We start from the raw sequence: 25,044 nt of genomic DNA, 5'->3' as shown, positions 1-25,044 counted from the left end.
CAACTTAGATCTTATCCGATGGAACAATTGGTGGGATCCATAAGTCGCTTTATCAAATTGAAATAATTATATATAGGGATTTAGAGAATTATTGTTTGAACTTTGAAAGTGATTAAATACGCGGCGTCTTGTGAATGGTTTTGGGTTTATTCTGGAGACAATGGAAAAAGATTCCCATTCATCATACTTGTGCAAAATTCCAGAGCCACAAGATTGGAGAAAGGGGAAGGACAAATTGGAGGGCTTCTTTGTAATTTTACGTGCTACACGTACAATAATTTTTATGTCCCACGGTCCCACCTCGGAGTAAAAGCACTCACACAACTTGACAAATATATACCTACAGCCTATACTCCATCCCCCCTATATAATTTAGCCAAATCTTATTTAATGCGGCAAAAACATCGGTTAAAGAATGAAAGTAAAAAATTTTTTTAGTAAGAGATATAAAATTATGTTGTTGATAAAAAATTTTACGTTTTTTTATTATTTATATAATAAATATATATTTTTAGCTTCTTAATTAATATATTAAGAATATTGATTAATAATACTTTATAGTTTAAACATAAGAATAATGTTACATTAACTTTTAACATTTTTTTGCTTAATTTTTTTAATATTTTTAATTAATCTTTCTTAGGTTATATCTAAGGTAAATACTAGATAAAAGTAAATATATTTAATGGCATATTTTTCTTTGTTCTTTAAATTTATTTAGATAATGCTATGAAAAGTGAAATAAAGTAATTTCGATAGCATTTTAGAGAGCAAAATAAAAATATTATTAAGGACCAATGAGACCAAAATAAACTTAAAAAATTTATTAGGATAAAAATATATTTAAACTTTAAATATTATGAAAACTTATTTAAATCACTTTGTTACGAATGAGGTTTTAGCAAATAATATTTTTGAGAGCATCTTTAGGATTAATATGTTTGTTCCCAGTAAAGGTTTATTTTCATGTCTAGTTTAAGTATTGAAGTGGTGATAGTTCATATTGTGGTGGTTCCAATGGTAATAATAAGGACACCAATGGTAGTTGTGAATTATGATGATTGTGACCGTGGTTCATAGTATAGCGGAATTAAAAATAAAGACAATTTACAAAATTTAAAAGCTTTACAAACTATTCACACGTTTTTATTTTTTAATTTCTATCTATGAATCTAGGAATAAATTTTTGAACTTTTGTTCTCGCATAAATATTATCAAATTTATTTTCAATCGAATAAATAATTTCATTTTTTTATTAAATATGAAAAATATTATTCTCATTTAATTTTTTTCATAAATATTAAAATATGCCATCTATCAGTCACCACCTTATAAGTTTAACAATAATATAATATTAATAAGTTACAATATTGAAAATTGAATTTATTTATTAAAAAGTCAAAGACAGTACATGATATATTGTAATCGATGCCATTTGACTCTTAAAATCTCAAAATAAAATAAAAACAATTCTCATGCTATCAATCATTAAGCCATGTTTAAATTAAATTTTGCAAACTTAAATTTAAATAGATTTCATTTTTTTAAAAATCCTGATATTGCTTTCAATTAAAACTTGGTTTCAAACCAAATGTAAGTATGCTAACATATTTTTAAGAGAAACTAAGTATATTACCAAACTGAGTTTACGGGACCAAAAATAAAAAATATAACCAAACATAGCCTTCAATTCCCTGATGCCAGGCTTATCAGCAACATGATAAATGCTTTAGCAACTTAAACATGGCACAGGAAGCAACTTTTAAAAATTTTATTGTCATGATTTGTGAATCATATTTGAGATGATAACAAGGCAGTTAGATTATTAATCTAGGTATGAAGCTAAATCAAGTGTCATAAACGGTATTGAGTGTCCAATTTATAGTTATGTAGATAATTAGTCAGACAAATTTTATCAAATTAGCCATATTTAGGTGCACGCTATATGCTGTCCTGTGCTACTTTTGGCGTATCTAATGAAGACCGAGTATATATGTTGTGTAGTTTGAACTTTGAAGACACGCACATGTAAATGTAATGCAATGCAACCTAATAACATATAAGATACACAGAATGACCAGTAGTCATTAGGTTGTTAATTCGTTATCAGAAAGCGATAGATTTGGGTTTGGAAGAGTAATTAGTGTTGGGCGTTGAGTAGGTTACTGGTTAGAGTAAATATTTCTCTGGTGGACATGAAAGAAAGGATTGGTACCTCTCAAGTGAGTTAATTAAGAGGTTTATTTTAGACCGTGAATTAAAAAATAATAAGTAAATTTATGATAAAGTTCGATCAAGTATTTTTTACTTTCTTAATTTGGTCAGCTTCGATCGTAGTTTGTCTTGTGCAATTGAACCTGCGTAAGGAAAGAGTCAGCAAAATTAAGAATGTGAATTATGCCGCCGTTGTATATATAATAGTGCGTGATTTTGAATGCGATATCCAGAAGATATCTCATGCAGTGATTGGTGTAACACAAAGATATATAATAGAGTAGAACACATTAACTTCTAATTTATTATTTATGTTTGGTGTATTTCAAAAATGAAACAAAATAAATCTTGAAAAATAAATATGCAGTACACTTTTTAATTTCATTAAAAAGGGTAAAATCAAAGAAAATAGAATAAAATAAAACTTTGTGATTATATCCATTTATCGAACACTACCTCCACAGCCCTAATCATTTCAATTTTTTTTTTATAAATATCTGTTTAGGTTCTTTTACGATATTCAAAATTAGATGACGATCGAGGAATTGTTGTTCTTATATGGACCTCGTCTGGCGTTGTTCTCACAAGCACTTGCATAATAAAATATTGGTTTAATAGTATATTATCTACCTTAGTTTTCATGATTTTGTAACTCTTTTTAATGTATTTTTGCCTTCTATTTCAAAATTTTGACTATTCATTGTTGTTAGTTGGCTCAAAAATGATTAACATTGACTATTAATACATTACACGTTTTTTTATGACATTGGTTTTAGCCATCGACACGTCACTGATGTGAATGCAACGTCAAGATGCGTGAAAAATTGATTTAATGTTTTAGTTTATAAATAAAGGTTAAATTATAATTATAATTTTTAATGATTTTGAATACATGATTTTTATTTTCTTATTTTTAAATCAAAATATTTAATTTTTTTTATTTTTTTAGAATTAATAATTTTTGGTATGACGTTAAGATGATGCTTATATAAACTATTGACTTAACCCCACATTTTACAACACGAGCGGAACAGTCATGTCATGCATTACTTGTGTCTGCATTCTCGAAGGCAACCCTCTCTTTCAAGAGAACTCACGGCATGTCAAGCCTGGTAAGCTTCTTTTTACTTTGCATTGAATTAAACCATATACACCGCTTATGTGGACTCTAGTCAATTTTCTTTGAGTTTCATTCTTGTGAACGCACTCCTTAGACGAGATACTTTATACAGATTGATAAACACAACATCTAGTATCCATCGTTTATAGCTCAAACTATTGGGATATTTAATCTCATTGGCTCCCTAGCTTTTGTCTCTTAGTATCAATATGGATCCAACATGATCATGTCAACAAGAGACCCAAAATTGCTAATTTTAAAAAATAAGAGACTAAATATTTCAATTTAAAAATAGTGGGACTAAAATTATAATTTAACTATAAATAAAAATATTTTATGTATCGTGTTTAATTTTTTAACTGTACTTTTGTTTATTAAAATATATATAATTAGTAAACTGTGGTTATCGGATATTTGGCATATGCACTACACACAAATATGCACTATCAGGCAAAGTACTATTTCTTTGTTCTTGTGTTTGCTGGGGTACATCTTATACGCATTTATTAATATTATGCTTTTGGCCAATTAAAAAAATGATAATTTAAGTGTGTTTGCATGTTTGATTGAAGATCCAAATTTGAGTTTGTGACGAGTAAAACATGATTTTTGTATTAAGCAAGATGTTTGGATGTCTATTAGAAATAGGGATGTGAATTTTGGACTCAAGTTTCATTGAACCTATTAAAATAATTTTTCTGTGTCACTGATAACTGCTAAATAATTATATTTTGATAATAAAAAATGAAGCAAAATTATCTTTAAAATAATTATTTAACAATTATTTGAGCTTAAATGTTAAAGAATTGATGTTTTGTTGAATCTTGATTGCAAATATAAAAACGGGGGATGTTAAAAGCAAAAAGTGGAAAATAAAGAAGAAAAAAAAAAGAAGAAATCAGAAAAGACACAGCCCAGTCTTTCGCTTAACGCGCAGCTCGCGCTAAGAGAGATGAAAGACACAGGCGTTAAGCACGAGAGTTAGAACTTGTGTTCAACGCGCAGCATGCGCTAAGCGAGAGGTGCTTGCTAAGCACACGATCTACACGCGCTGAGCGAGAATGGATGCGCTAAACGAGCTTACGAAGGCCCAAAGCCCACTTCAGCAGCTATAAATAGAGAGTCTGACCAAGGGGAAATGACATACCGAGTTTCAAAACACTTTTACTACTACCTAAAGCATGAGAACTCTTCCTCTCCTTTCTCTTACCATCTTTACTTCTTTCTTTCTTTCACTTCTCACATTGTAAAGTAAAGTCCTCATGACCATGAGTGACCAAACCCTTAGTTAGGGGCTGACAAACCTAAAAAATCAACGATGTGTGGTGTACTTCTCATATTTATCAATGCAACAAGAATCTTTTTCCAGGTTTTTTTTATTCTATTATTTTTTTCTATTTTTATCTTGCATTATTCATCTTTATATTCTTTTGGGGGTTAGACGTTCGAGAGAGGGTAACTTCTAAATAAGATCTGAAGAAAATATGCATGCATTAGTTTTAGGGGTTAGATGCTCGAAAGATGGTAACTCCTAATAGAACAAGAAGAAAAGATTTCATAAGAAAGTCATTGCTAAACATAGAATGATAATTTTATGCCCATACATTTCTGCAAACATCTAGAATTTAGACTTCATGCATTTTATTTGTTGAATCTTTTCAAAGGAACTTGGGAGATAGATAAGTAAATTAGGCTTGTCATCATGAGAAATCAGGAACAAGTAAATGAGCATATGTGGATAGAATAAAATCACCTGAATTGATAAAGAAAAATTATAAAATCATACATCCTAGACAAACAAGACATGTTAGGTCCTAACACTTGCATTCCATCGAATTTCCTCTTGAATTATTCTGCTCTTAATTCTTTTGCTTTTTATAATTCCTTATTATTTATTTCCTATTCTATCTTCTACCCTTCTCTTTTATTATTTCTTCCTCTTATAAATTGAAAAATATCCAAAATAAGTACAACACAAAATTCCTATGAAATTCGATATTCGGACTTCCAAAACTTTATTACTTGAACATTTGGTACACTTGTCAAATCCCTAACAATCACCTTAAACTTGAATCACAAAATGTTTCAAAGTATACCCCAATTGTCTTGATGAATGAGAAAGATCAGACACATGTACATGCATATTTTGATAATTTGACATCCAAAATCAATTTTGATAACAAATTTCTAAACAACTTTATCAGTCAAAATTAATCTTTTAATATTTGTTATTCAAACAAAGATCAAATTACAACAAAACTCACGGTTAATTTAAAATCAAATTTACCAAATCATGTTGTTCAAAAACAATTTTACAAACGCGTATCTAATAAGTTGGCAGAATTCAATAACGTGAACTTATTACTTGGAAAAGTGTTTGAAACCTGACTTTGGGCAAAAGACATATATGGCTTTCCCGAAGAGCTTGGACGGGGAGATTCTGTGAATTTGTTACAAGCTTGGACGGGCCTAAAGACATATATATGGCCGAGCTTCATTGTGATTTGTGAATTTGTTACATTTAGTAGAGCTCTAGTTAGAAAATAATTTCTCGGTTTATATTAACCACAAATAAACCAAAATCTGAAGTTGTTAATGCACAATTTCAATAAAGTTTAAAGTTCATTTTAGCGGAGACTTGCTTTTGTGTAGATAGGTTTGTGGTCTTAAGGTCATTGCAATTTGCAAGGCATGGTGTAGCTTTTTGAATTTTGATATAGTAATTATTCAAATTAGTTTCTCTCTTACTTTTTGGCTGGCTTTTTCTTTCCCATTTCATGCAAGGGGTACGGTACAACTGTGTAACAAATTAAGTTCCAGCAAACTTGCATGCATGGATACTGTCATTGATTTTAACATGCAACACGCAACACGCAACTTTCTCACAGGACCACACCCTCTGATTCTCGTTCCTCCTCTCATGATCTTCCCTTAATTATGACTCTAGCATAAATAAACTCACTCTCAATCCTTTCTCATAACCCACACACTAGAAGAGATGCCCCTCCCAACTCATTTCTCTTCGTACCTCTATGCCTTCGAGTTCATGTCATTCATTTTCCCTTCATCACTGTGGGATTAATCTCCAAACTTATACCACATTGTTCAATCCATTAAAACTTCTTCCCCCTCCATTTTCAGGACGATTGTTTTTTAGCTAAGTGGCCCTCACTCTCATCCACCTGCTCATTCTTTCATTCTAACAGGTAATAAATCTTTCTCCTCAGATGTCAAAAGGTCCAGAAACCCTAGTGCCTGTTGGCTTCCTTGCTTCATATAGCCGCTCAAATCCTCCATTTTGCTTCATATCCCTCGTACTATTTTTATGTTGAGGCCACTCAGTAAAATGTAACCTGTCTCTGTTTGTTTTTCTGTCTTGATGTTCACCTTTTCTCTTTTATGTTTTGAAGGGACATGACAATATCAGGGGAAATTGGATCCTCGAAATTAGAGACATTTTCCTAATACTATTCTCATTGTTGACAAGTCTTTAATTTCTATGGTTAGAACAGGGGTGAGTTTCCTTTCGAATGGCAACTCAGTACCAGCAATCGCAACACTACATTGGACTTTTTATCTCATGTAAATTCTACAAGTTTCCTTCAGCTGTGGGACAAACTAAGTGTTTGCAATTGTGCAATGAAGCAAAGCAACTACTTCATTCTCCCCCAACTGAATATGACATGTAGGATATGTATGAGACCTGAATCAAATGCAGTGTTGAAATTGCTGGACCGAGTTTTCCGTTCGGAAGGTAATGTCATTCCTCCTCTGACCGAGGAAAGTGGAGACTTCTCATCACTGAATGGGTCAATTCAGCACGGTTAAGAGTGTTAACAAATGGTCGTGACAATTTGGATCTACATGGCTAATGAAAGCCAATTCCATAGATTTTTATTTCAGAATTTTTTTTTTTTAAGTTTGTTAATTTCAGGAACCAAGTTGAGAAGGTGTTACAATTTCAAAGACCAAAATGGTGGTTTCCTCTTCCAATTATATGGAGATTGCTGCTACATCATATCAGATGATCAAATGTGATTTCTGTCAGATTTTAAATTTTTGTTCTTTAGTTTGAAGCCTTTTCTTTCATTAACATCCCAATTGACACCGCCCTCGTTTTTTCAGGAAGGGGCTGCTAATTAAATCAAAAGAAAGTGTTGGTGAGAACATCTAATGTAAGAAAAATGTTAGGTGAACAGCCAATATGCTATCCAATATCTAGAGAGTAAAAGAGGATAAAAAAAATATTCGTATAATAGAATTTATGATGTGATGGAAATAGAAAGATAAAAAAAAAAAAGTATTGGTAGGATGTATGAAATTATAAGTGATTCATGTACGAGTATCATTGCTCCCAATATAATACCTAAATATTTTGATTTTGTATGTTAAGCCCATTCTGGTAGAAATTTCGAGGACTAGATAGATGGGGAAAAATGTATGTTAGGAGATATCTTTGGAAGAATTAAAAAGCCGTCAGTTAGTTAAAACACTGGGATAACTAACGGTTAGTTAACAACCTATAAATAGAATGGGAGAAGTTAGTTAGGGCAGAGAGAAAATTGGGGAATAATAAGAGGGTGATGAGACCTCAAACTATTTGTAACCATTGCTGCTGGTGGCATTCAATTTTGAGTATAGTTCTATCACAGATCTACAACTCCAGCTTTTTATTCTTCAGAATATTTTTTAAAATTAAATTTTCCAATCTCCTAATTAATACTAGTACCTCCAGTGCTATTTATAAGAAATAATTGTTTCTTATAAATAGGATCCGAGATACTATTATATTTTTCTGAAGAAAAAAACCCACAACCGAAGAAAAAAGAAATACTACTATAATTTTAGCCAGATACAATAGAGTATCAGTGTCATTCACTAATACAGCAGCCTTGGCTCAATGTTTCTCCTTTTAAGGTTCTTTGTTAGCAGCATGCAATAAAGTTATGTAGCTATACTACTAGTTCAGCATTCATCCTCAATCCAAGGACTCTGCTTGGGTCTCCCAACATTCCTAAGGGCCTTCCACACAACACTGTTACACATGAACCCGGCCCCAAGAGCTATCTGGCAAACCCGATCACCCCTTTTGATCCTTGAGTTTAACTCAAGATAAGCCAGTTCATACCAAATGCTGCTGCTTGATGTGTTGCCAAATCGCTCCAATGTCTTCCTTGATGCTTCCATGTACTCCTCTGTGAGCTCCAAATTCTTCTGAATCTCATCCAGCACTTTCTTGCTTGTTGCCAGAATGCACATGTGCTCGAATGCCAGCTTGTAATCAGGAATGTATGGCTTTGTTTTCTTTTTCTTGAAGATCAAGTTGGTGAAGAAGTGAAGCTGCTCTGAAACGGGTAGCACTAGTGGGCCTAGTGTGGTGATGTTGGCCTTTAATGCATGGCCTCCAACCTCTATGACATCTTTGCTCACAGAAATGCCCTTCCTCCCTTCACTGTCTTCCTTTTGATGTATGCTTTTGTAGCTTCTGTTGTCCATCCCTTTGTGTGTTCGGACCAGCTGCCACATGCATTAGTCATAGATCAAAGCATTAAGATAATGATCCTAAAATTGATCTCATAGAAAACTTAACAAAAGTTATAATGACATTAAGAGGTACATGTATAAAGTAACATAGTAGAGGTGTATCCACTCTTTATGGACAAAATTTTTATACAGTCCCTTAGTGCTTTTTTATTGTTCTCTAATTAGAATTGAAGTTTTATTTCGATAATCTATGTTGACCTTTAATGTAAATGTAAACCTATATTGCATAGATTACTGAGATAATACTCTTATTCAAATTAGATAACAGCACCAAAAGTACCATAAAGAACTGTATATAATTGTTTTCTCGTTTCACTTTAGAGGAGTCAAATTCTATGGAGAAATACCTGTTTGAGTTCATACTTGGCGCGCCATCTATCTAGACAGAAATTTGAGAGCATGATGGCTGCAGCTCCCATTTTGAAGAAGCAATTGGGAAGCAACATGTCAATGTCATTGCCACTGTACCATGTAGAGCTCACAGCTTCTGTGCTAACTACAAGTGCATAAGTTCTTGGATAAGCATCCAGAAGGTCTTTAGCAAGATCAATAGCTGTGATTCCAGCAGCGCAACCCATCCCACCAAGGTTGAAACTATGGATATCATGCCTAAGCTTGAAATGGTTTACTATCATTGATGAGAGGGATGGGGTGGTGTTTAGTATTCCACAGTTTACGATCAGGATTCTGATATCCTTTGGTTTCACTTTTGTGGCAGCAAGAAGGTCCTTAATTGCCCCAAACATCACCATTGATACCTCTTGCCTGCCATCATTCAGTGAGTTTCTGTAACCAGGGCGGAAAACTCCTTTTGGCAGGTAGGTTTCATCGCCTATGCCAGATTTCTTAAGAACTCGTTCTTGAAACTCAATGGCGGTTTCATTGAAATTCCTAGATTTTTTGGCCAACTGAATGAACTCTGCCTTAGAGATCTGCATAAATACCCTATTATTGAATGCATGCCAACATTGGAATTTAAAAAATAAATAGGCTTACCCCCTCAAGCATATTGCCAAAAAACTAAGTGTTCAGGTTTGTATATATGTTAGTGTGACTTTTAAGGTCGTTATTATAAAGTTAATACACATAGTTAAATTATAAAATTATAAATACATACTCAACTTACTCAAAACTAAACAATGAAGATAGACTAAAGATGACAATAAAAGCTAAAACTCATCCACACTTGTGAAGAGTGGGTACTAGTTAAGAAAAAGTGTGTTTGTTTTTACCTTGTATTCATTTGAAGGGAGAAAACATGAGAAATCAAGCAAATAGGTAGAGCCGGGTGTTAAGTCAGCATAAAAATATAGCATTAGGCACAAAAGTGCTGATATAAATAGGACCTCAATGAGGCCATATTTCTCATAGAGGTCTTGCCAAGTGAACTTTCCAATACGAGCAATGAAGACTGCAAGGAGAGGTGGTGCCAGCAATAAGTACAAGCGATGGCTTATGAGGTAGCCATAACCCAATTTCACATATTTTAGATTAACTGAACTAAGGAAATCTGGCAGTCTAGGCCTCACTTTCACAGAGAAAGAAAGAGAGCCAGCATTTGGGCCAGAGTTCTCAACACCTCTCTGCACAATCTCTGTGGAAAACTCCTCACTTTCTTTTGACATGGGGGAAGAATTGTGTTACAATAAGCTGAGTGTGTTGAATGCAGAAAAAAATGGTGGAAAGAAGCAAATATGTGGAGGATTTTAGTCAGCTAATGCAGCGGGATAGAAGTGCAAAAGTAAATAGAAAATTATTGAAAGTCAAAGAAGCTTGATGAGATATAAATATATAGGAATTAGTGTCCTCAGTTGGAGAAACACTTGCTGCTTGGCATGGTAAATGATGCTAAGGATTTTACGGAGAATGCAAACTGAATAGGTACATTGTGCATGAATGCGTTTGAGCAGCAGATTTACAGCACCATTAAAATTGCATGCAAGAGGAGCATGTCAATTTCCATCCTCTTTTTTAATAATATTAATTCCGTTAATCAGTTTCCTTCCTCAGGAAGCAAAAATTTGTGTAACACAGTCATAAATCATAAGCTCCATACCGCAGCTCAAAAAATGTCATCCTGTTTCAAAGATCATATTTTAGACCTGAAAATGAAAAATTGAAAATTTTTAAATGAAACTATTTTATACTTACTAGTTATTACTACAATGAAAGTGTGAGACAATTGAAAATAGAGCAGAACAGGATTTAGATATTAAGTTCATAACCTGTCCACTTGTGAAGATAAGGATTTAATTAAATTAATATGGTTTCTTGTTATGACATACGTAATTGACTGGCTAAAAAAGTTCAGCACATTATTTGTAATCTAATCCTACCTGTGAAATCCGAGATAACAAACAAAAGCATTGAAGTTTTTAATATAAGACCAACGACCAACGACAAGCCTAAAATGCCAAAGCTTAAAAATAATGTGGCATCATCAATGATGGAGAAGACAAGAGACTAAATCGCCATTAAAAATCATGACCATTTTTTCAGAGATTTTGATTTGATGAGTAAACATACATGGGTAATAATTACATTTGCATTTGGTTTTTCGTCTTAACAGAAATATTGTTAATTATTAATAGGAAAATGTTTGGTGGATGCTCAAATCTAACATTTAGAGAGAGTGAAAAAATATTTTATATATATATATATATATATATAAATAAAAAAATATGATAAAGTTTATGATATGATTGGAAAAAAAATAATTTTTTTAAAGTATTAATAGAATATATAAAATCATAAGTGAATCATATATCCCTATTCTAATTAATAATTTCGAGCATGCCTTCTTTCATAAAATCAACAATTCAGCTGTTCTTTCGAACCCAACTTCTCAGTTCCCCATCTTATTCACATACTCCGATATACTATGCAATTCAACCATAATTTTTATTCCATAATATTTCATGCGAAATAAACTTCAGTTCAATCTCTGCCTCTAATCTACACAAAAGTTACCCTTACATCCTTTCAACTTCAGCCAAGTTACTGACTACTTAGATAACATTTTCTTTTGAAAATTAAAATTCTTCTGGCCTCCCTATTTTCATTTTAAAAAACCCAAAACAAAAGTAATCTCAAAATCCAAGAAGAGGTACACAGACAAAATTAATGACTTAAAGACCAGTCGAGATACAGGCCAAATATTGTGCATCACTGCTATCAAATTGTTTGTCCCTCCAAATGACTGAATTGACTTTAGGTGTCTTCATAAAAGTTGTGGAGAAGTTTATCCTAAAAATTTTGGCACTTGTCCCATTTCATTTCAACCTTTACAATTCAAGATATGCTTAAGATACTACACATGTATCAGGTGCCTAGTTAGAACGTCGTTTACAACTTCAAACACAAATTAATCCATGTTCCACATTGAATCTACCTAGAACCTATTCAAGAAAAGTATAGATCTTTTATTTGAGTTTTTCGTTGAGCCCAAGATCACTTCAATCATATCACTAGAACCTAAGTCATGACCTAAACTCCCTCAAAAAAAAAAAAAGTCATGACCTAAATTAGAACAAAATGTGAAAATGAATTAAAATTAAAAAATTAATTAAGATTTGCATTTAAGTTTAATAAAGTCCAAAAATATACATTCAGTATTGTTTTTTTAAGTGAACATTCAATATAGTTAAATAATAATAATAAATATCTCAAAATTGATTGATCAAGGTGCCCATGTACCAATGGCAAGGGGAATGATACAATGAAATAGATCATTTTAAAAAACCAACCCAACCCTATTCTTGGGGGCTAGATGCATTGCCTTTTCCGCCCTTTGTTTACCTCTTTCTTTCTGCTATCTGTTGTCCAACTCCCAAACCAATTCAATAAATTAATATGGATTTTTATTTGCCAAAGCGCGTTGACCGTACCAATGTTGTTAGGACCAAGGCAGAATCGTCTTAGATGTACCGCAATAATTAATTTACTCATTTTTTATAATTCATAAATAAAATTAGTGTGTAGTGTTATTCGTACATATTAATTCAATAAATTGTTCACAGACAATTCATATTGCTAAACATTTGATTAGTTAGAGTTTACAATGAAATCATTTAAATTCATCCACTGGCAATCTTTGGCTAGTACTACGGAAAAAGTATCACCCGATCATACGTTTCCCAAAAGCATAAGAGTACTGCTGGTTGGATAATGTCCCACAATAAATGAAAAGGAAAAAGACCTTGAAGTTTTCTGGTACAGGACCACTGGGGGTGGAAAATTTGGTCTTTCAACTCATAAAACTAACGTCTAAAAGTATGCTTCACTATTGATTCGGTGGAAACCAAGCTATAACACGAGACGTGATTTTTTGTCATCTCATAATGTAAAACTCTCGTGGTTTTGCTGGGTCAGTTGACTCGGTTCTCATGAGACAGTGGGCCGGGACATTAAAACATTAAACGTGTTATCTTAAATTTTTTTTATCTAGTATTTCCTTAAAAAAAAAAAAAAAGAGAAGAAATTAAGAACCAAATTGTTTGCGGGTGGGCTATCACGCAGAATTAATGCACCCGGTTCCAGCTGGCAGGCACGATTCTATCACTAAACCATAGATCGATATTGATGATAAAGTTTTAAATTTGGAGTCAGGTTATAATTACATTATGATTTTTACTACTATAGCTACTAGAAGGTTGCAAATATGAGTGTAACTATAGTTAAAGAGACTTAAAATATCTTGACATTATAGCCTTAGTTTATGGTATGGCAAGACAAGGATCATGGACGCCACCAGCTTGTTGACAAATCACTACATTCTTGCAAGTGAAAATGCCACTCGTTTCTTGGTGATGTCAATATATAGCTTTGCTTATTAGGTGCTGATTCTGCGGCTGCTGCCAATTCCCACCTAACGACAATCATATGACGGCAAAAATCAATCTTCTTATTTTGCTTCCTTACGTTAACCAAAAAACTAAAAGGTATTATGATGGCTTTTGGGAAATTAACTGCTGGCAGATTCCTTCCATAATAGTGACATTAATCATAAAATCAGGATAAAGTTTTGTCAAAGTAGAAACTAATACAATAGAGGTAATCAACCATGATATATCAGGATCAAAAACTATAACGGTACATTCTGTACAAAAAAAATCAAAACTGTAAAATTGGACTGTATATAATTTGTATTGTAAAAAAAAAAAAAAAGAAGCTTTCTTCTTCCAAACCAATCCGATTAGATGATAAATGAATTTGCTAAATGATACATGCGTTTTGGCTTCACAGTCTCCGGTAGCACCAAATCCAATTCCTGCTGCTAGAAAATGAATCCAATGTTTGATGCAACCATGAGCTAATGAACAAATCCTATGTTGTCATTCATGACACAGATTCACCTACCCTCAACTTCGGACCAAGTAAGAGACATTGAGGAAGAGTGACGAATATCTTGGAAAGTTGGGTGTGACGTATAGCTAAAATACTGAGAATATTCAGACAATATATCCCTTGATTTCAACTGTTGGAGCAAATAGGTATCCATATTCTCAATTTCTGAGTCGTCTACCTCATTCTTCCCCTCTAAAACATTCACCACCTGTCTCATTGTGGGTCTGGCCTTTGGTTCAGGGTAGGCACACAACAAACCCAAGTGCATTACCCTCTCCATTTCTTGCACATTGAAATCTCCCTTAGCCCTTAGCCTTTCATCAAGTGCACACTCAACTTGCCCTTGTACCATTAGTTGCCAAATCCACTCCACCAGAGGTGACTTACCCTCTTCTAAAGGTCTCCTTCCACACAAGACCTCCAAAATCAAGATTCCAAACATGTAAACATCTGTCTGAGTGGAAGCTCTTCCAGTCTTAATCACTTCAGGAGCCATATACCCCACTGTTCCAACCAATTTTGTGGTGCTAGCAACTTGACCATGGCTATGCATTCTAGCTAACCCAAAATCCCCAAGCCTTCCATTCATATCCTTATCAAGTAAAACATTGCTGGCCTTGATGTCCCTATGCACAACCTTAGCTTCCCACCCCTCATGCAAGTACAACACTGCAAAAGCTACATCTTTAAGAATCCTTATTCTGTCTTCATAACTTAACATCTTGCTCTCATCACAATCAAACACCCACTTGTCCAAGCTCCTATTTTCCATGTAATCATAAATTAACAAGAAATTCCCAACATCTTTCTTGCACCAACCTCTCAACCCTACCAAATTCCTTTGCTTCAGTCTCCCAAGGCTTGAAACTTCAGCAAGAAACTCTCGCAAACCATCATTTTCATGAGAAATGCGCTTCACAGCAACCTCCACCCCTCCTCTCAGAACACCCTTGTAGACTTTCCCATTCCCACCAACCCCAATCACATTCTCCTCAGAGAACCCTTTTGTTGCTGCCTCAATTTCTTCATACGCCATTCTATGTGGCCAATACTCCAACTCCCAATCTTCCATTTCCAGCCTCTTCCTTTCTTTCACACGCTTCCTCTGAATCAAAAACAGTGCCAACAAAACCAATAGACAAACAACAAAGAAAACTCCAACAGTAAACCCTGCAACAAGCCCCTTGGACTTAAAAATTGAATCCTTTGGAAGAACAAAAGAAGGTAACCCAATAGTAATAAGTTCATCACTTAATGAAAAATTCTCATTGCTGAAACTCCACCCCAAAATCTTATGGCTCTCAACTAATTGGCCAGTGGCACTAGTAAACCCAACAAACATTTCATCCTCAAAAACCTGAGATAAGTTGAGAGAAACATTGAACAAAGGCCTACTAGGCCTTTTCATACCCACCGGTGCCATGGTAACATTAACCCAAGAATCTTCATAGTCAATCCAAACTTGGTAATTCTCACCACTGTTAAGCGCCAATTCCTTAAAGGACTTGTCACCACCATCTGGCCAATACCCAGCATCATGGGAAACATAAGACTTAAGAGAGTTTATGTCAATCCCAACATGGTTGGCGTTGATGTCATCGAACTCTTGGTTCTGGAACACGTCGAACTCAACACCAAACACGTGGTTACTTGAGTTTCCGTTGTTGGTGAGGTTGAACAGACCGAGGTGTTGTGCTGAACTTGTGCCGTGGATGCCAGTGATAGGTGTGAAGATGAAAACTAAACCGTGCCCCGGAAGAGTGTCTTCAAACGGTGCCATGGCAAAGATGAAAGAGATGGAGAAAGGGTACACGTAAGAAGAGTTTGGTTTCTTGGCGGGGATTTTTTCTTTGTACAAGGCACGACCGACAGAGAAACTTTGCTGGTGGGTGAGTGTTAGAATTCGAGAGTCGATGGTGGCGTTGCCAAAGAGCAACACTTCAGAGGAGTTGAAGCCGTTGAAGACGAAATCAATGGCACATGCTGAGTTGAAAAGAAGGAGAATTAACAGAAGAAGAGGGTGTGTGTGCTTGTGTCTGATCATGTCTTTAGCGGAGAAGAAACAGAGGGGTGTGTCATGTGTGGGAAAAAAAGAAGAATGATTAAGTACAAAAGATGAAAGAGTTTTAACACGTACTTAAACTGAAGTAGGTGAGAGAGAGACTTGATAACGTAGGAAAACACTGGATTGGATGAAAAATAGGGGCCTTGGAAATTTCTCGAGTCAACTATTTGAACTCATTGATCATCATTTAGGAATTAAGTAATGTTGTTTATGTTAGACAGACGAATTATTATAAATCTTAATTCTTCTTCTACTACTTCCAAAGATATATCATTACTTTAAGAGTAAAATATGTTTGAGATATTTATAAAATTTAAAAAGTATTAATTTTGTTTTTATAAAAAAATTATATTAATTTTGTTTTTTTTTTTTAAAAAAGATATATATTTTTACTGGCAATGATAATTCTGTTAGACTCTAATGTTAGAGGGTAATCTAATCTAGTCTAGTTGGTTAATTTATGTGTAATTTGATTATAAATAAATTTAAAAAAATTCTAACAGTTACACCCATAATGAGTTAAACAAATTCTGGTGGTTAAATATCCTAAATAAATGTAATTTTGCGTTCCTTCTTAAGCAATTTTCTTGCACTATCTTGTTAGATTAAGAAAAGAGAAAATGAAGCAATATGAGATTTTGATGTCTTTTGAGTTCTTGAAAAAGTTAAGAAAAAAAGTAATTAAGTTTATTAGTTATGTCAGAAAATCGTCTAATGGAATTACCATTAAAAATTAATAAAAATATTTTTTTTATTTTTTACAGGAATTAAATTAATATAAAAAATTATGAAGAAAAATTAATACTTTTAAATTTTTACGGAACCAAAAGATATTTTGTCGTTCTTACTTTACTCTATATTGACATATAAAATATTTTCAAACGTTAGACCGAATCAGTCTTAAAATTAAACAAGTAATCGAATTTTTCTTCTATAGACAAAATCAAATGAAAGACAACCATACGCGATAACGTTATGCCAACGAATCTTCTTGATGAGAGGCTATTGATTATTGAAAGAATTTAAGTTTAAAATGAAAATTAGAATTAAAATCTTTTTATTTTCGATTAAAGAGGATATTGATTTCAGGCAACCCATATGACTATATCACTATTTTTTTTAGAACACATATATCACTATTTACTCTACTTAAAAACAAATACATACTACAACCTATATATTTGTGTTTCTGTATTTTGTTTATTTAGTCTATTAACTCATCGATCAGGTTCAATGTCTTCTTTATTGTGATTTTGCATTCAAGCAGCAATGTATCAAATGGTTAAGATGAGGAGAGGTGATATTTTTTATGTTGTTTTAGATATATTTAAATTTGATATTGAATAATTAAATATTATCAGATAAATTTTTTTACATGAGAGCCAAAAGAATCAAGGATCAAAGAGTAGGAAGGAAATGATTGATAAGGTCCGGATAAAATCTTATAATACTTATTCTCTAACTCGTATTTAAAAATAATATTCATATTCAGTTTCATAATTATACGAATAGTCATTTTAATTTTCATCCTCATATCCACTTTATACCTATATACTCATATCTAGTTATGACTCACATTTTACTTTTATATAAGATTAATAATAATAAATCAATGAACAAAATTAATTAAAACAATTACTATAAATATAATAAAAATTCATTGTTAAATAATTCAAACATAACATTCAAAGCATATATACATAATATTAAAAACAAATAAATAAACATAATATTGATTCATCCAAACTCAAATTTTAAATAAATAAAATTACAAAAATGATAATTCAACATAACGATTATTATCATTAATATTCTAATTACTTAACAAAAACTTTTTTCCACTCTCTAACAATGATACGACTAGAGATTAAAAACTTAAAGTATTTATCATAAAAAAATAATTATTTTTTAAGATAATATATATATATATATATATATATATATATATATACACGGAGTAGATTGAGTATTATTATCCTGATATTCGTATCATACTCGTATATAAATTTGTGAACATATATTCATAATATTATAGATAATTATCCATCCGATTGTAGATATTTTTATAAATATCCATGATCCCTATACTTTATCAGAGAGTGTATGAAAAGAAAAATAGGAAAATCGATGTATTTTTATAAAATATAAAATGCCAGGCTTCGTAGGTCAAAATGAACCCGTGAACTTACTTTTTTGGTGGCATTCACCAAAACTAAAATTTATCCGTTTGAAACGTGTAGCCTTAGCATGACAATTGACATCTATATTTCGTGAAAGTAACTACATAAGGCAGCGGCATGCCGTCAACGAAAAAGAAAAATAACTGTAGATGACCTGTCAATGCTTGAACGGAATCACTAGACAAGTGCTGTTTCCTCTCTTCTCTTCATCAATGACTCCTTCTGTGTCCGTCACTTTCACTTCAGTACATATGGAGACTATGGGAGTTAAGAACCATATAATAAACCGCAAAGTTTATAAGACCTTTAATTTCAATATGGATACAAAGAAAAATAATCCAGATGAGTTAATTAATTATCGATTCAAATTTTCCTTCTTTCTAAACAACATTCTGTTATGTTAAAAAAAAAAAAAAAACATTTTGTTATAAAGGGATACTAGTAAGGGAGAAAGGGAGAAATGAGCCCTACAACTAAGGATTTGAGGCATTTGAGATGTTGAGTAATAGCTGGAATAGGCCTATCGGAAAACAAATTTAGTTATTTGAGATGTTGAGTAAAGATAAATATTTGGAAAGCTTCCCAAAATCAAACGCCAACATATTGTCTCAAATGTTGAGGTTTAGGATCCAGTGAAATTCGTGTAATTGATGTATTGTCCAATCTTTTTTTACATCTTTCATGTTGAGCTTCAGGGTAGAAATTAGAGTGTGTTTAATTTTGTGTTGGAATAATATATAGTGGAGTTTTCTCACTTTTCAAGATAAGAAAATAAAAATAAATCTTTTAATTGTTGCTTTAGAATGAAAGTTTATCCAAACATGCTTTTAGTAATTTTGACATTCAAGTTTGTATCTAAACACAAACAGTCAAACTAGCTCACTTTCTTTTACACTCTATCACTTTAATTTTTTCTCAAATTATACATGATGCAACTTTTTTTTCTATTCTTACACTAACTTTTCTTTATCTTTGAAAACATTATAATGATACCTCATTATATATTTAAAACATTACAATGAAACTTCTTTACATAATACACTAAGAGCCTTACGATTGAAAAGAAAGAAAAGGGAGCGAAGAGATTCTTTGTTAGATAAACTTAAAGCTGAGATACTCTTATGTTGTGTTTAGTAATGTAGATTTTGAAAGAAATAATTTGAGGGAAAGATGAAGGTGAAAAAAAAAATCCATGCTCCCATCATTGGGTCCATCCAGAATGCTTTAGACCTGGGCAGGAGAGTGTCCTTGCGGCGCCATGCCCTCAAAGGATATTTATTTTCTGCACCCTCATTATTGTATCCTTTATTTTCTATTGTATTTTAGAAAGTTGATTTCAAAAATACAAAATTTTATTTTAGAATAAACTTTTTGTGATACAATAGCAGGTGCATGATGCAATAACCCCCTCAGAAAATCCGATTTATGTGCAAATTTCCTTGCCAAAATGGGTTGAAGCTCCAACACTAGACACCTTATTTTAGATGTCCCTCATTTGGGTCTTTCCTCGCTGCTTGCTAGCGATGCTGCGGGTATTTTCCACCTAAGGCCTTAGCTTTTTTGTTTCTTTCTCCTTGTTAATAATAATAATAATAATAATAATAATAATAATAATAATAATAATAATAAATTCCTCCATTTCAAACTACTTTAAAAAGTGAAGAAATGAAAAATATTGATTGATTTACAACAAACCGTTCTGCACTAATAGTATGAACGGGAGAAAGAAAGAAGAAAAAAAACATTAATTTTAATTTACAAAAAAGTTGCCTACAAAGTTATTCTCTCCATACTAAGTAGCTGCAAATCAGCAATAAACAAATGAAAAAAGCATAGGTCAGGTAGCTATAGGATTCAAACTTGTGAGTTCAGAAAAAACAAACAAACTTGTACTTTTGTGAAAAATCTCAACTACTCTCGTTCTCTCTCAATAATAACAACAATAATAAAATTCTTCTTTTTAATAAAATGTTATTCCAATTTTATTTTATTTTATCTTGATGATTGATTCTCACACCTCATTTCTCAGTGCAGCATATATGTCATTTAAGGTACATATTTATTATTTTCTTTCACCTTTTAACAACTATATAAATAAGATAAATACAAGTTATAACCTCCTTTCTTTGTATTTTCTCTGGTATCAATCAACTTAAAAATCTTCACTTTTCTTTTCCTCTCTTTCCTTCTTTTCTCTTCATTTCTTTTTTACTTTCATGATAAACCAAACAAACTATTGATAAAGTTGACCCAGCAGCCGGGTCCTGGAAAATATCATTTGGGTTGTTGATAACAAAATCTAGCATTACATTTCATAATAACGAGTCAAAGGACAACAAATCTAGCATTATATTTCATAATAACAAGTCAAACGACAACAAATCTGGCATTACATTTCATAAAAAGGTGGTTTTACACTGATCATCGATAAAAATTAAAGCTATAATAAAATTAATATATCCGATGAATGTCATAAGTTTAGGAGATTTTATAAAATCAAATAAGTACAAATCCTAGTATTTTTTTCTTAAAAGGATTTTTTGTTTGATTTCTCAATAAGAATTTTGTAGTTATAAATTGATTTTTCTTTCAAATAATATCAAAGTATAATTTAATTAGGTGTGCAATGCCTCTATTTCTTTTGGGAGGTTTGTCATCGTACGCTCCCAACATCACGAGGTCAAACTTACACACGCTGCTATTATTGTTTCTTGCAGCCAGGGATGGAACTAGAAAAAATGGTTAGGGGTGATAATTTTTCACAAAATAAGTAAAATTAACAATAATCATCTTCTACTATTAATTGTTTAAAATTTAGACTAATGAAAAATAAAAGATCAGGTATCCCATAAAAGTAAATATAACTACTTTCGATGTAAAGAAAACACATGCAAAACAAATTATTTATTTTCTACCATGGAGATCATGATGTTCTTTGATTCTTTATTTGATACAACTCTTTCAAAATTTATTTTTGTAGTAAGTGTTTTTTTAATATTATTTTCAATATATATAGCTAAATTATCTGCAAAAACTCATCTTAAATTTTATTGTGAAGCCTTATTTTCACAATCTTTATGTCTGGAAAAAGGTTTTGTGAAAATGATTAAAATTGGAAGAGTTAAAAGAAGACAAATTACTCTATCAACCAAACGACAAAATGTTGATTTTTCTGAAAACGAAATACTCTACACAATTCAGAAATTGTTGAAAATGTCTTAAAATTGATCAAAATATTTTAAAACATCAAGCTGGATCATAATGTTGCAATTGAATCTTAAGTGAATCTTCTAAAATTCATTGGATAATATTTTACCACTAAACTGCATATGTAATCAACTTTGAAGGATTTGAAATTATTTTAGAACTTAAAGCTGCGTTAAGAAGTTCAATGTTTGATTTTTTTTTCAAAAACAAACATAAAAATAATATTGAAAAATAATCTAACAAATAAAGATAAAATAACAATTAAAAGTCGAAAGGCAACAATTTAAAAATAAGAATAACATAATATTTAAGAATGACAAGTTAAAAAGCTAAATAATATAATATTGTTCTATTATATAATTTTTATTAGTGAAATATATAATAGACAAAGTGTAAACATAATATAATAGCTGAAGGACATACAAAATGTATAACAGTTTCTCTTCCTAATATATAATAGACAAAGATAAAGATAAAAAATACTTTTCTGAGTTTTCTCTTTTTCTTTTATCGGGATATATAAGTAATAACCAATGATTTTAAAACTAAGAACAAATATGGGGAAGGGGGGAGAAAAGTTTTTTAAAACATTTTTCAGAATAAATAAAAAATTTGCATAAATAGTAGTAATATTTTATCCTCTTTTGACCCTCACTTATATCAATCAAATCCTTATATATATATATATATATATATATATATATATATAGAGAGAGAGAGAGAGAGAGAGAGAGAGATTTGCATATTGCAGGGTGATTTGACTGATTTCCTACCCCTCGTGGCCATTATTTTCCGTGACGACACTCTAGAATTATACTTTTGCATATCCGTACTCTACTCAGTTTGAATGACTTAGGTTCAAAAGTGATTTTTGAATTAAAAAATAAGTTTAATATTTACATATGATTTATTTATAAATTATTATTTGAATTATTTTAAAATTAATATATTTATTATATATAATAAATTATAATTGGATGACTTATAAATTTTTTTTATAATGTATAGCATTTTTTTCTTAAAAAATTACGGATAAGAGAATAATATGTGATTGTTTTTTGATAATTGTTACCGTGTCAAATATAAAATATTCTAATTTCCTTTACTATATTATTGCATTTGTTATGTGTTGTATCAAATATTCTAAAATATTTTCATTCTAAGTTATAGACTTAATTATAGTAGTGTATAAAATATTATATGAATTAGATTATTAATAACAGTTTTTAATATTCATAATAATGAAAACTAAGTTAGAATTTCACAATAATTCAAACTAACTTATGAAATTAAAATATTTTTTGAAACCCCCAAAAATACTGCGATTTATTATGATTTCGAGAATTACTTTGTATATCTTTGTACACATGTTTATTTAATCAAAATTTACTAGTAATTATAATTGTAATTGTAATTTGATTTGAATTATAATTATAACGTAGAGTCAAATAATTTAGAGTTTATGATGAGGGGGAATTAGGATTACTTATTATAAGGTCAGATTGCTGTATTTATTCTTAATATTTTGATTTCGTATTTTTTATATTAATAAATCAATTGTTAGAAAATTAGAGGAAGAGGTTATGCTATAAATATATGAAAATGTAGAACCACATACACACATTGCATTCTTAGAAAGATTTCTTAAAATATAAAACAATTTATTCAAAATCTTACAATAGTTTAAACCGTAACATAATTCTAATAAATTATAATAAAGTTAGATTTCAATCCCTTTCTTTACAAGCTGTGTCTACGCAAGGCTTACGTGTAGGTTGTTGATGTCGGATGCAAAGACAGATAATCATGGTATCAAACAAAAATTAAAAACAAATAAACAATATAAAATGTCTTATAAACAGTATTCAGCCACTTTAATTAAAAGTTAGAAAAGTATAATATTTATGCACTTTTTCAGTCACGTTTAATCATAAATTATTATTTAAATTATTTTAAAAATTAATAAATTTATCATACATAATATATAACTAAAATTATTCACATATTCAAATAATAACACATAATTTTATAAAATCATATAATTTTCATTATCTACATGAAATAGATTTTTCATGAAATAGATTTGGCTGATCTATTCCATACATGTAAGAGAAAAATCTAACTTGATTTTGTTAAAAAATAGAAAAATCAGAATTTAACGTACATATTCAATCAAATAGGTACATTATGTCAAAATTTAAAATTCTATGTTGACAATCTTTCTTATTTCTTACTTATTTATATTATTTTTTTAATAAGAAATTGGCAGAAATTTAAGAAAGCAGTGAAGTTATAAAAAAAGGAAAAAATAGATGGAATGAAATTTCTCTTACTTTTGACATAAGGAATCCAAAGACCCATTCGACGAACTTTTAATAGATAATATTTTTTTTCTCAAAGTTAAAACCGTGTTCTCAGCGTCATCTTTCCACTTGCTCAGTTTTCCTGGATTCTAAATGTACCTCCTACGGTATGTAAAAAAATGCTTTTGGATTGAACTCATCGAATTAAAATTGAATTATTTTTTTTAAAATTAGTTTAAGAAAAAATAAGTGTAATATTTCATAAAATGAATTCAGTTAATCGAATTATTTTTATAAAACTAGTTCGGTTAAATACTTTTTTATTTAAAAAAAATTTGAAAACCAATTCCAAACAGGTTCAGTTATTAGAATCAGTTTAAAACTGATTAAAAATTAATTCAATTAAAAATCAATTTTTTAAAACTAATTTAATTTTAAACCAGCTTCTAAATCAATTTGACTATTTAGATATAAAACTGAATTGATTAAAACAGTTTAAAACCGGTTTGATTCGATTTTTGTACGGAACTAGTTTTTGCACACCCTTACCTCTAAGATAAAGTAACAGTGACATCCACGTTTTATTGTTTCCTTTAATTGCTAGAAAATTTTAAATTTTATTATTATTAGAAGTAAAATGTAAAATTATGTGGTATTTTCTTCGGGATTGAAACGAAATGATACCCTTTACTTACCCAAACCTAACTAATGGGCCTGATCTTGAAATCTAGGCCTTTATATTTTCAAGGTGGGCCGAGGTAGTTCAGTACAGGTCCAACATATACACTCATACAATATTAACAAGACGGCTGTTGCTTCTCGCAGCGTCAAGTTGTTTCTTGCATTTTGTTTCAAAATGTTTTTTTTTTTTTACTTTTTAAATTAGTCATTTTGAAAGCCAAAATCTATAATTACTCTGGAATATAATTTTACTTTCTCGATTTATCATTCTGGAAGCTAAAAAAGAAATGCATGAAGCAATTTAGAGGTGTAGAAAACAACAACCTCACAAGACTATAAAGAAAAAAGAATTCCGGGATCAAATTTCGATCATGCGTCTTATCA

The 25,044-nt window shown here is 31.1% G+C and overlaps 2 protein-coding genes across 2 annotated transcripts; both read right to left on the bottom strand.

Annotated features, from left to right (window-relative positions):
- Positions 1 to 8,043: 8,043 nt before the first annotated feature.
- LOC114386480 (3-ketoacyl-CoA synthase 15-like) lies at positions 8,044 to 10,834 on the bottom strand. Its single transcript, XM_028346497.1, has 3 exons — positions 10,111 to 10,834; positions 9,226 to 9,810; positions 8,044 to 8,851 (listed from the first exon to the last, which is right to left on the bottom strand). The coding sequence occupies exons 1-3, from the start codon at positions 10,501 to 10,503 to the stop codon at positions 8,300 to 8,302; spliced, it is 1,530 nt and encodes a 509-aa protein (XP_028202298.1). The 5' UTR covers positions 10,504 to 10,834; the 3' UTR covers positions 8,044 to 8,299.
- Positions 10,835 to 13,925: 3,091 nt separating this feature from the next.
- Positions 13,926 to 16,442, bottom strand: LOC114386544 (L-type lectin-domain containing receptor kinase VII.1-like). The gene is made up of 2 exons (XM_028346558.1): positions 14,355 to 16,442; positions 13,926 to 14,315 (listed from the first exon to the last, which is right to left on the bottom strand). Exons 1-2 carry the CDS (start codon positions 16,266 to 16,268, stop codon positions 14,229 to 14,231), a joined length of 2,001 nt encoding a protein of 666 aa, XP_028202359.1. The 5' UTR covers positions 16,269 to 16,442; the 3' UTR covers positions 13,926 to 14,228.
- Positions 16,443 to 25,044: the final 8,602 nt, after the last annotated feature.

This window comes from Glycine soja, chromosome 15 (assembly GCF_004193775.1).
Source record: "Glycine soja cultivar W05 chromosome 15, ASM419377v2, whole genome shotgun sequence".
Lineage (NCBI taxonomy): Eukaryota > Viridiplantae > Streptophyta > Magnoliopsida > Fabales > Fabaceae > Glycine > Glycine soja.
Note: the sequence above shows the minus strand (reverse complement) of the source record. Positions and strands in the feature narration are given on the sequence as shown.